General features: G+C 33.0%; 1 protein-coding gene across 4 annotated transcripts in view; it reads left to right on the top strand.

The window, feature by feature from the left end:
* The window catches only part of DIAPH2 (diaphanous related formin 2), a 982,724-nt gene that overhangs the window by 284,330 nt on the left and 684,697 nt on the right, over positions 1–13,697 (top strand). For all 4 annotated transcript variants that reach the window (XM_042974379.1, XM_042974380.1, XM_042974381.1 and 1 more), the window contains 4 exons: positions 3,363–3,427; positions 7,747–7,851; positions 11,169–11,477; positions 13,085–13,199. In XM_042974379.1, coding sequence (XP_042830313.1) covers positions 3,363–3,427; positions 7,747–7,851; positions 11,169–11,477; positions 13,085–13,199 — 594 coding nt within the window. The remainder of the gene's footprint in view (positions 1–3,362; positions 3,428–7,746; positions 7,852–11,168; positions 11,478–13,084; positions 13,200–13,697) is intronic.

The following is a 13,697-nucleotide window of genomic DNA, read 5'->3' on the forward strand; positions in this document are numbered from 1 at the left end:
AACCAGTGCTCATTTATTCTAGGCAATCTAGAGGTTTATGTAAGTGATAGAATGAACCACTGATCTCACTTTTCAGCTCAGTACATTCCATCACCATTACTCACTTTTCAGCTAAGTACATTTTCTTATATCTCTTTTTTTTTTAACATTTTATTTATTTTTGAGACAGGGAGAGACAGAGCATGAACAGGGGAGGGTCAGAGAGAGGGAGACACAGAATCTGAAACAGGCTCTAGGCTCTGAGCTGTCAGCACAGAGCCCGATGCGGGGCTCGAACTCACGGACCGCGAGATCATGACCTGAGCCAAAGTCGGCCGCTTAACTGACTGAGCCACCCAGGCACCCCTATATCTGTTTTTTTTAATCTATCTATCTATCTGCTGATTTTTCATGGAGCATTATGAGAATTTTTCCATGTTAACCTTCAAAATCTTACTTTGAATATATGTATAATATTCAATCTTATGGAGTATCATGATCATCTTGACCAGTCCTTTCTTACTGTACCTCTAGATTGTTTTCAGGTTTTCATATTAATAAATTAATCTGCTATGCACATTCTTTGTATAAATTTTGCCTTTTTCTTGTCATTTCCTTACAATTGATTCCTGTAATTGAGGGTATGAACTTTGAAAGGCCATATGCTTTAGAGAAAGTGGGCACCAATTTACCTTCCCTGAGAATTAATGTGAATGCTGGCCTCACTGCATATTTGATAATGAGCTTGATAAACTCAGTAGTTTCTTTCATATTTTGTTGAGAGAGTTATAAGGGAATATTTCCAAATATTTGTATTTCCTTATAATCTATTATGGACCATGCTTGGCACACATACTGTATTGTTGATTTTGGCTAAGTCTTTCAGTGTTCAATACACATTTGTTTTTTTGTGTACTGTGTGCCAGGTACTTACAGTTGTGTACTGTTAGCATTGGGATGGGGGAGGTAAAGGCAGCAAGCGAAAGAGGATAGAACTTCAGAAATCCATTATCACCTCATCCACGTGTCATCCCTCTGATTGTGAACAAATCATTTAACTTTTCTAGGCTTCAGTTTTATCCACTGTAAATTCAGATAAGTCAAATATCTGCATGGTTCTTAATATTTTACAGTTAGAGGACTTTTTCTGATGAATACTTTGGAACTTTCATTAGAACCACCACCACTACATACACATACACGTGCATAAATGTAAAAATTAGCAGGTGCTTCAAGAACTTCCAGGAAATTTTTGGATCTCTATTTTAACGTCACCTGGACTTGGAATATAGAGTCCTTTCACAATTCTGTAAGTCTAGTATTTTTCACAAATTCAATCAAATTCTTGCCCAGAACTCTTAATGTCTTCCAATTGAAATTTAAATCAAGATCATTACCAACCAGTGAAAGCACAGCACAGATCAACCCCCTCTTTTTCTGATCATTTACCAATTTCCAACTTAGTTCTTTATACGCAGTTCTTTAAAAAAAAAAAACTTTATTGAGGTGTACTTGACATGTGAAAAGCTATCTATTATTAAGTACATAATTTGATAAATTTTGATATTTGTATACTTAAAACCATCATCACAATCAAGATAATAAACATCTCCGTTTCTATGTTCTCTGTTATCTCTCCTTCCCATGCCTCCCTACCTCTCCCCGTCCTGAGAGAATAACTAATATGTTTTTTTCTTACTATAGGTTTTTTTTTTTAATTTTATGTAACTAGAAACATATCGCATGTACTGTCTTTTTGTCTGGCTTCTTTCATGTAGCATAATGATTTTGAGATTCATTCATGTTGTTATATTGCATGTATCGATTTTTCATTCCTTTTTACAACTGAGTAATATCCCAGTATATGGATATACTGCAATTTGTGTATACATTTAATTATTGATGGACATTTGGGTTAGCTAGTATAAGTAAAACTTCTATGAACATTTATATATATGTATATATATATGTATACGTATATATATATATACGTATATATATATATACGTATACATATATATATATATGTATATATTATACATATATACATATATATGTGTATATATATATATATATATATATGGGAATAGACATGTTTTCATTTCTTTTAGGTAAATAGGTGTGGAATGGCAAGATATAGAATACACTTATATATGTAATGATGAGAATATTTCCAAAAAGATGTTCTTCAGTTATTTATATTCTGGAATATTTGATTAGATCTGAGGAATTTAATGTTTGTTTCCTTATTTACATAATGCATTTTGCTGCAGATCAGAAGTCAGTTAAGTGAAATCTTTCTGTAGAAAACCTGAATTAATGAGTGCTATAGTGTCCTCCCTTCTAGACTTACTTTAAAGGACATTTTGAGGGGCACCTGGGTGGCTCAATAAGTTAAATGTCCAACTCTTCATCTCGGCTCAGGTCATGATCTCACAGTGTCATGAGTTTGAGCCCCGTGTCAAGTTCTGCACTTCCAGTTCAGAATCTGCTTGGCATTCTTTCCTTCCCTCTCTCTCTGCCCCTCCCATACTTTCTCTCAAAGTAAATAAACATTAAAAGATAAAAATATATAAAGGCAATTTTGAGTCTTAATAGTCTTTTTAAATTAATTTTTAAAATATTTTTATTTATTTTTGAGAGAGAGAGCGAGTGTGAGCAGTGGAGGGGCAGAGAGGGAGGGGGACATAGAATCTGAAGCAGGCTCCAGGCTCTGAGCTGTCAGCACAGCTGACATCATGACCTGAGACAAAGTTGGACACTTAAGGGACTGAGCCACCCAGGCGCCCCAGAGTCTTAATAGTCTTAATTTTTTTAAATGTTTATTTATTTTGGGGATAGATAGAGACAGAGTACAAGCAGGGGAGGGGCAGAAAGAGAGTGAGACACAGAATCTGAAGCAGACTCCAGGTTTCAAGGTGTCAGCACAGAGACCGACATGGGGCTTGAACCCACGAAGCCCAGGATCATGATCTGGGCCAAAGTCAGATGCTTAACCAACTGAGCCACCCAGGTGCCCCGAATAGTTTTAAAAATAGATTCTTTGTCTTCTCTCCACCCATAGTAAACTGCAAAAAAAGTAAAGAATTTTATTATTGTAAAAGTTGGGAAATAATTGAATATCTCTAAAATGATGATGATTTTGTCAAATACATTATTGGATGCTTGGCATTGCGATTCATCAATATTATCATTGAATTCAGTTAGTATGCAAAGAAATGTGGTAGCTTATATTTTATGTGTAATGTAGGTCAATTTACCTTCAATAGCAATTGATATAAAAAATGATTGTCTACATGGTAGAATTATAGGCTGGTATCCATCTTTTACCTAGAGATCTGATGCAATAATTTCTAATAATTTTTTGTCAATCTTAATAATAGATTCTTGTGTGAACAAGGCAAAAGTTGAAGAAAGTGAACAGAAAGCAGCAGAATTTTCAAAGAAGGTAAAGCCATAATTGTTAACAATTTATTCATAGTAAATATTTTATATTTATTTATGTGAAGACTTAAAAATGTTTTTTCCATTATGTAGTACTGCATATTTTTGGTTAAAACATAACCATAAAATATCGGTTTCATTCCTGATAAGATAAGGCTGTTACTGCTGCCTCCTCATCACCTTTAATTCATTATGGAAGAAAAACACTAGGTGTATTCTACCAGACTGATAAATGAAATAAAATTAGTTTATTGGAAGGATATAGTTTGAAGCAGTCAACCAAAATGCATTGCCCACATTGCTTTCTTGCAATTCTCCTTTATGATAGGTAGCTCCCTTGGAGAACTGTGAATTGTTTAGCTAGTCCAATCCGTTATGATCTTTAATGACAGTGCTATTAAATAGCAACAGAGTTACACAGGGTTTTTTCTCTCTCTGTCTCTATGCTTTGACTGGTCCTCTTGGAGTTTTATAATTACCAGTTTTAAATGATTCTGTTACTTCATATAGGGTTGGTGGAATTTGATGGCTCCTTTCTTTGTACGTTAATGAATTATGTAAATATAAGTTTTATGACTATATTAATTTTATTTAGATTTCAGATTGTCTTTTCCTTGTTTCATGAAAGCATGACTACAGTTTTACTAGTTTCTACCAAAAGTTGCATTTTTTTGTTGTTGTTGTTGTTCTAGACCCTAAGAAGCGTTAGTATAGTATTTCTCTCCTGTTGGTGTCAGGGGGAAGGATTGAAACCTAGGTCTAAACTCTCTAGTTTTCAGCCTTCTGACAGCAAGATAAAGTGCTTACATATTGCTGTCTCTTCAAAGTTATGACTTACCTTGGAGATTAGATAATCACTTTTGCTATCACTCTAGAAATTATAGAATATTACTGAAGTTACTTCAGGGAATCTGAAGAAATGTCTTCGCTCTTTCAGTTACTGGAATGGATTTTCAGAGTTTGGGCATAAAATGTTTGTGCAAAGTTGTCAATTCATTGGTGGAAGAAAATGAACAATTTTTAATAGACATTTATATTTGTAATGTTCTTGTTTTAAGTAGCACATTTAAAATTCTCTCTGAAAATCTTAGAATCTTCTTAATTTTTTGCTGGCACTTTGATTAGATGCCACAAGACTAGAAAATTATGATGATCTACCTGGTAAAATTTTCTGTAAGCATATATAAAGGGAAATGGAGTCCTGAAATAATAAAAAAAGATGTTTCAGTGTTTAGTGCTTTATTCTCATCACCATCATTTAGAATGAAAACATGTATGGTCTTCCAGTGGTTATCTTGCATGCCTTTTCTTATTCCGGGTGATTTTAAGAGGCTGTATAAAGTAGTAAAAAAAAAAAAAAAAAAAAAAAAAAAGCGGGGGTGTAGAATGAGAAGAAATAGTTGTAAGATCTGATCTTAGCTTTTCCACTAATTAGCTATGACTTTAAGTAAGCTACTTACTCTCTTTGGAACTTAATTCCTTCATCATTAATAGAAGAGGATAAGATTCGTGGCCATGTAAGAAGTCTTCCAACTTGCATATCTCAGGTTTCTGTGATTCCAATTCAATGGGTTTACAGATTAGGATCACTTTAAATTATAAGCATTGTGTGTCTCTTTTCAAATGTACTAACAAACCATTTATAAAGGAAAATGGTATAGTTTGCATCATGCTTAAAAAACACACACAGATGAAGCTAACTTTGGGAGAGTGGGTGGAAGTATAGAATGAGATAATTTTTTAAACAAATGTTTATTTATTTTTGAGAGACAGAGTGAGTAGGGTATGGGCAGAGAGAAGGGGGCAGAGGATCCAAAGCAGGCTCCACTCTGACAGCAATGAGCCCAATATGGGACTTGAACCCACCAACCACAAGATTATGACTTGAGCTGAAGTTAGATGTGCAATCAACTGAGCAACCCAGGTACCCCAGAATGAGATAAATCTTAACATGAATGGTAGTGAAGTTGAAAAACCTCCATCTTTTCAGTGAAGTGGGAAACATGGTCATTTACTGACTGTGAAGGATCAGGGGTGAGTTTGAAATTTTTAAATATTAGAAAAATTTGGACTAACCTCTATGGAACATTTTCCAGAAACTCGAGTAGTAATGAATAAAAGAACTAGTGTTTCATGTTTGACCCAAACACTATTGTTATCCAATTTGTTTACACACTCTTTCTTCAGACTTGGATCTGTTTGACATTCTTTAATTTCCAAACGTCAAATCTATGAAGGTGAATATTTATTAACAGTGAATATAATTTTTATTGTTCCACAAACTCTAAAGACAATTCTAGACAGTAAGATATATCAATTTTAGGAACAGAAATAGTATAATTGTAATAAAGTATAGACTTCTAAAGTGATTTAAAGTGACTCTGATAATAAAGGGCAAATGTTTTATAGATGGACATAGCAGTATTTATGTATACAGACTTGTTTGGTTCTGCTTGGAGCCCTGACTGAGGTAAGGGCTGGGCTAAATGTAGTAAATGGATATTCATCATTTAGATGGTCTCTCCTGCTTAGCACACTATAATTATGCATGTATGTATATATGTTTCAACTTCCTATTTAACTTCTAATTAGTTAACATGTATTGTAATATTAGTTTCAGGAGTAGAATTTAGTGATTCATTACTTCCATATAACACTCAGTCCTCATCACAACTACCCTCCTTAATACCCATCACTTATTTAGCCCATCGCCCTGCCCACCTCCCCTCCAACAACCCTCAGTTTGTTCTGTATGGTTAAGGGTCTCTCTTAAGGTTTGCCTCCTTCTCTCTTTTTTAATTTCCCCTGTGTTCATCTTTTGTTTCTTAAATTCCACATATGGGTAAATCATATGGTATTTGTCTTTCTCTGACTTTTTTGGCTTAGCATAATACACTCCAGCTCCAAACAGGTCATTGCAAATGGCAAGATTTCATTATTTTTTATGGCTAAGTAATATTCCATTGTGTGTGTGTGTGTGTGTGTGTGTGTGTGCCCATATATATACACACATACCACATCTATGTATACATACCCAAATATACATATATACCACATCTTCTTTGTCTATTCATTAGTCAAAGGACACTTGGGCTCTTTCCATAATTCAGCTATAGTTGCTAAAACTGCTATTAACATTGGGGTGCATGTGCCCATTTGAATGAGTATTTTTGTATCCTTTGGGTAAATACCTTGTAGTGCAATTGCTAGGTCATAGGGTTGTTCCATTTTTAAATTTTGAAGGAACCTCCATACTTTTTCCAGAGTAGCTATACCAATTTACATTCCCACCAATAGAGTAAGAAAATTCCCCCTTCCCTTCCCTTCCCTTCCCTTCCCTTCCCTTCCCTTCCCTTCCCTTCCCTTCCCTTCCCTCTCTCTCTCCCCCCACTCCCTCTGTGATCAGGGCTCCCTCCCCACTGCAGCACCCACAATTATTTTTGCCCCCAGATCAGATCTCCACACCTACTACCTTCCACTATTTGGCTTATGTCTTCCTTTAGTTGTGCAGTTTGGTCTTTCAGTCCTCAGATTGATTTCATGGGTGTTCAGAATGATTTAATGTTTATCTAAATGTTTTGAGAGATGAGGCAAGCATAGGGTCCTGGTACTATTCCTCCATTTTAACTCCTCCACACAGCACACCGTAATGTAACCTTTCACTTTCTCTCTTACAACATTTTATGCAAATGTTTTGGTTAACCATCCTAAGGAGAATGCCATTTTTCTCTCACATTTTGTGGAACACCATTTTTTGGATGCTAGACAATTAAGATTGTAATAGGAATATTCTCATTTGTATTAATGTACAATCATTTGAGCATTCTAAAAGTACAATCTCTTTTCAAGATTAAATACAGTTAAGGAGTTGAACTGCTTGATGGCTAATTTTTTAGATTTCATTTTCCAGTTCAATGAACTTAAAGGTATGGGATGAAACATTAAAGGAAATTATTAATTCTAAAACCTAATTTTCAATAAAAAAAACAATATAAATGTTCATTATATGTGAAGAGAGAGATCTCAGTCCACCCTTTTAAAATTTTGTTTTGTATTATTATTTTTTTTTTTTTTGGAAGTGAAAGTAGGTTTGTTTACCTTGGTTTTCGGGCCACATTTCTTTTTCACTAATACCATAAGCAATACTCCATCCCCACAGGGGTGTGCTTAATTGTCATGAAAATAATCTAGAGCTTTGATTTTCTGAAGAAATTGGGAGTTCAATGAAGCAAAACACATTCCACTTATTTAATACATAACATTGTTTAAAACTTCTTCAAAACTATGTTATTAATTGTACATTTATGGTGGTGATCATTGCAGTTTGATGAAGAATTCACAGCTCGACAGGAAGCTCAAGCTGAACTTCAAAAAAGAGAAGAAAAAATTAAAGAGCTTGAAACAGAAATCCAGCAACTTCGAACCCAGGTAATGAAACAAGATATAGACTTTATTTCATGTCATAATGAGTTCAATGGTAGAAAATTATCTTGTTAGATGGAAGGAAAAATGTGACCACAAACAGACTTTTTGGCAGTTTCTCATTTTAGTTGAAATAACTACAGGTTTGATTTTCCTGGAAAATAAATCATTTTACTGTTTGGATAAAAATGAGACACTGGTTGCTTAAGCTTCCCTGAATATTTTTAATGGAATATATTACATAAGCAAGACTGTTTTGGAGACAAAATTTTCATGATGATTTGAAAAATTGGATGCATAATTTCAAAACATAGGAAATTTACATTTCTACCTATATCCCCTATGATGAAAAGCACCCATATACACTCAAAATCTTAATTATGGTGTCTAAACTATAGAACTGATTAAGTCCTCTCAGTACTTTTTATTTATTTTTAGTATTTTAAGAACTCTCAATAGTTTTTATGTTTTAAATGCATATTAAGAAATGGAAATTAATAATGTTGGTGAGAAAAATGTCATTTTCCTATGTATGCATTTCCTTTTTTGTCTTTACTATATACTTTAGTCTGTAAATCCAATTAATGAAAACGATGTTTGAGAAAGAAATTGAAGATTACCTTCTTAAAAAATAAAATTAAACTATGTAAATTTTGAAGGTCTAATTGGCTTTATTAAACAATTTGTGAATTTGGCAGCATTCCATTTAGTAAGCAGAGGGAAACTCCAAGGAGTTGTAGAAAATGAAAGGTTTTTATGGAAAGAGGGTGGGACAATAAAGTTTTTATGGAAAGGAAAGGATTATTCTAGGCCTTGACACTTTCCCTTAGGGGAAAAAGCAAGAAGTGTTATGCAGATTACCTCTTCTTCATTTAGGGGATGGAGAGGATTTAGGTGGCAGACTCTTTGGCTGCTGATGGAAAAATTCCTTACTTACCTTTTAAGACTATATTTCTTGGAGATGTTGAAACTGCAGTTAGATTATGTATTAAGCTCCAGTTTGGTGACTCAGCCTAACTGATGCCATTTGGGGCCGGTGGTTTTCTTTTTAACACCTCTTAACATAGTGGATGCTCAGTAGATACTTGTTGTTTGACTAGATATGTATCCATCAGTCTACTAAGAAATGACTTCAAAAGTCACCAAGGAACTCTGGTGAAAATAAGTCTGTTTCACTTAGCTATTTTATAATTTTCTTTCATTCAATCTTTCTCTTTTCTTGTGTCATCTTACTACCCTTTTCACATCCCTGAGAACTCAGTTTCTTTTTTTTTTCCCTCCCAGATGGTGACATTGCCCAGTGTCACCCTAGCACAGGGCCTTACTATTTAGTATTTGCTTATTTATTATTAAATTAACTGATCTCTAAAAGTGCAGAGTCACATAGTTCTTTATAGTGTACTCAAAATTGTGCCAAATACTAAATTATTCATTGGCTATATTCAATTCTCAATGCTCTATTGTAGCCTAATTTAATTGTTCCATTCCTAATTGTTCATGGGAGGGAGGAGAAAGGCTGATATGATTTGATTTTTAAAGGCTGGTGGCATTTATTTGAGATACTTTATTAAATTTGTAAAGCATGCATTTAACTTGAATAAAATCCTGTGTTAAAAGTGATAGCATTTTTATGTTTGCACAAGTTTCTTATCTTAGATATGATCTATAGAGACAAAATTTGATGTTAAACATAATTATGCTCTTTTAATAAAAAAATGGATGGACAATTTTACCTTTCAAAGTATTCAATAAATCCATTTATATATAAAATTTAGAGTAAATTACTAATTTCCTAAAATTTTCAGAAAAAATATTTTTACTTTCTCCATAATTTCTCTGATCTCAATCAAGACTATAAAAATCAGACTTTCTAAAATTTTGCTGCATTAAAAGTAAAGTGAAAATAATTTTGCATATTTTAATACTATCTCAATTCTTACTAATTTCCAGAGGAAGATTGTCATTTGTTAAGTGTACAAACACTTTAATTGTTTGTATGTGTATTGTACACACATAAACATCATATATATGAATAAAATATTTGGACAATGCATATTAAATATTATGAGAAACATTTCCATGATAAATTTTTAATATTCTTATAAATAAGTCAGTCCTTTAAATTGATTGCTCCAAAAATATGCTTCGATTTATCTATTTTGTAAAGGCATTTCTAAGTTTAGTTAGTACAATTAAGTAGTCCAACTTGGAAATTCGTATTAATAAAGATAAGAAGACTTTCTCCCCAAATAAAAATAACACTATGCCAAGCAATTTTATTAATGTTAAATTTTTCATTAAGTTAACCTGATGTCATATCTTGAATCCAAATATGTCTGTTCATTGGTAGGATTTTCTTGAGAATGTTTATAATAAACACCTTCACTTTTATATTAATTTATTTTGGAAGTGAACCTTTGTGACCAGTGATGGCTTAAAGAAACAGGTACAGGTAATTTAAAAAGTAGACAGTTTGGAATGAGATATTCTTCATCTTTTATCCATTATCATTAGAGAATGAGTTTCAATTACTTTCTGGTGGTAGAAGTAAGTTATATTCTCCTCATAACTCAATCTGTATGAATTAATTCCTTTCATGGCAAATGACTCCCATTTATGAGGAGGTAGTTTGCTGTAGTGGAAAGAGGACCACATTGAGTATACGAAGAACCAGAGTCAAATCTTAACCACATTTCAGACTCTGTGACCTTTGGTTAATCATTTAACCTTTTTGTAGTTACAGTTTTCTTATCTATAAGCAGTGAGATAAAGTAGAGATAAAAATGCCCTACTTACATTACAAGCTTATAATAACAATGAAGAGAAATAATAGATATAAAAAAATTGATACACATATATTACCATGCAAATGGATGTTAGTATTAATTATTGGCATTAGAAGACTGCTAAGTTACTGGTACTATGAGACAGACTCTGTGTAAAGCTAATTGGCTCCAAGGGAATCCAATCTATGATTGAATTAATTATCCATATTCAAACCAACTAGTCTCATAGGCTCAAGACATTTACAGTACTTCTTTGCATATATTTATAATGAAAGATAATTTTCAGTTTTTTGGAGGAGTGCTTCACAAAATCTTTAAGGAAGCCAACTTTTATAGTACATTAGCAGAAGTAGTCATTGTCCAGAATTTATAATACTTACCAAAAATCTATGGGAGTCTTTTTCAGTCACCATTAATCCCTTAGATATTACTAAATTAAAGTTTATATAATTTTAAACCAACAATGTGTACGGATAAGTTTTCTTTGTTGTTATATTTTACTGTAAGCATTTAAACATTGTATTATATATATTTCAGGGACATGGACTCTCAGGTTCATCAGGAATTCCAGGCCCTCCTCCAGGGCCAGGTGGTGGGTTATCCCCACCACCACCACCTCCACCAGCACCACCTCTGCCTGGAGGAGCTCTCCCTCCTCCTCCACCTCCTTTACCTGGAATGACTGGTATACCACCACCACCACCACCTTTGTTTGGGGGACCTGTTCCACCATTTCCCCCAGGAATTCCTCCTCCTCCAGGAGCACCACTGGATCTGCCTTATGGGATGAAGCAGAAAAAAATATATAAACCTGAGGTACCCATGAAGAGAATCAACTGGTCAAAGGTAATGCTATAACTGGAGTAGTTTTTGACTTTGTCCATTCATAGTTGATTATTAATATGTGAATAAGTATTGCTGCCTATGAGAATTGTATAATGCTTGAGAACATTACTACTGACTTGCTTTCCTTTTGTGAGTTCACCATCTTATGTGTATCCTTCAGTTTAGTACCTAGAGAATTGGAAATTCCACAGATAATTTGAAATTTATGTAGAAGGCAAAAGGAAAACCAAAGTGAAAATGGTGCTAGAGAAGAATATATGAAATCTATCACTAAATGAAATGTAATTTCGATTCTTAATACTGTTGTTAACTTTAAGTACTATAACATTCTCAAATATAATCTCCATTATTATTGAGCCCTTTTATCTTAGTTATTTTAGTTCTTAGAGAAAGGTTTTTTTTTTTAGTTTTAAATATTTAGGTAGTATGGAATAGGTGACAGTATTCATTAGTGATGTAACTATTTTTTGATATAATATATGAAAGTTCTTTTTGTCTTTTGAATGTTATGTTACTTTATTATTATAAGAATATGTCTTTTTAAAGGCTTATTATCAAGATTGACACTGTCCCTGTTTACTAGGAACTAATCTTCTAATGAAAATACAATTAGTCAGACCACCATTTGGGGAAATGAGTTATCCAAGAACATCCTTAGAGAGAAATCTGACATTATCTACCTAGTAATTGGTTTGACCAGAATCATGCTTAAACCACTTTTTTTTTAGGTTAAGAATATACTTTTACTTTCTCATAAGAGTAAATGAGGTACACATGTTTTTGGAATATAGTTATTTTTTTGTTAGGTACAATCCACCAAACTATAGCATCCAGATGCTGTTGGCCCAGTTATCTCTGTGTGTAAATGAAGTGATATGTTCACTTAGCATTTGAGCATGCAGTGTAATGGTACTTACATATCAAAGAGCATCATGCTGTACTGGAACAAGTACAGTCCTAATTTTGAATTGCAGTTCACTGGTTAAGAGCAAAATTCTCTGGAACAACACTGCCTGGGTTTAATTCCCATCTTGGCCATCTACTAGTTTGGGCAGCCACTTAAACTTTCTGGGGCTCAGTTTACTCATCTTTAACATAGAGATAATAATAGGTCCTGCTTCAAAGGATTATTGCAAGAATTAGATTAGGTAATATATGCAATTCACTTAAAACAGTACCTGACACATTATAGAAGGTATGGAGGATGTCATCTATTATAATTATTACCTTCATCCTGGCCAGTAAACATGGAGAATTTTTTCACTTTTCTGAATTTTAGTTTCATCATTTTTAAAAATCCAAGAGCAGAACAAAATGTATGTGAGTTAGGGTAGGGATTTACTAAATTATTTTTAAGGTGCTTTCCAGTAGAAGATTTTTTTAAATGTAATTTGCTATATGCCTTATTGCTATTGTGTATTTTTCGGTACACCAATAGAATTCTGTGACTTCCCCAATGAATATTTACTTAAAAAGTGTTATTTTAGTGGATCCTAAAATTGATTCAGTAGATAGATGAATAAAGGAACCTTGGTGAAATTGAATTCTTTGAAAAATTAAAAATGAAGTAATAATTTAGAAACTTATCTTTGTTATTTTTGTTTCAGATTGAGCCCAAAGAATTATCTGAGAACTGTTTCTGGTTAAAAGTTAAGGAGGACAAGTTTGAAAATCCAGATCTCTTTGCAAAACTGGCACTGAACTTTGCTACCCAGATAAAAGGTACATTTTATTTTTTAAAATACAAATTTCTTATTCTGATATATTGAATTCAGTGCTTTGCAAAAAATTTCTAGTAATGTATACATGTATAATTTTTCCACACTGGACAAACATAAATAGATTAACTTATTAAGTAGATTTTACCAAGTAACTAAAGAAGAATAGCTGCTTTTCCTTTTAAACTTAATTTGCATAAATGTTGTTATCCATCTGAAAATATTGGTTTATTTTTATTGTTTAATATGTAAGTTATATCCCTCTATTAGAATACAATCGTTTCTACTGAGAAGCAGAGGAGATAAAGTTGTCAATTCACCATGTAAGAGAAAATAATGTAACAGAATGCTAATGGCACAGAAGTTTTCATGAAATTGGTATAAGATTGGTGCCATAGTGCATAAATGGTCTTTCCTTTTACACTTGTATTACTTATCAATTTGTTTTCTTAGGAAGTTTTATAGTTTTTTCCTACAAGTGTATTTTCTGCAATAACATCAA

The sequence above is a fragment of the Panthera tigris genome, chromosome X (assembly GCF_018350195.1).
Source record: "Panthera tigris isolate Pti1 chromosome X, P.tigris_Pti1_mat1.1, whole genome shotgun sequence".
Taxonomy (NCBI): Eukaryota; Metazoa; Chordata; class Mammalia; order Carnivora; family Felidae; genus Panthera; species Panthera tigris.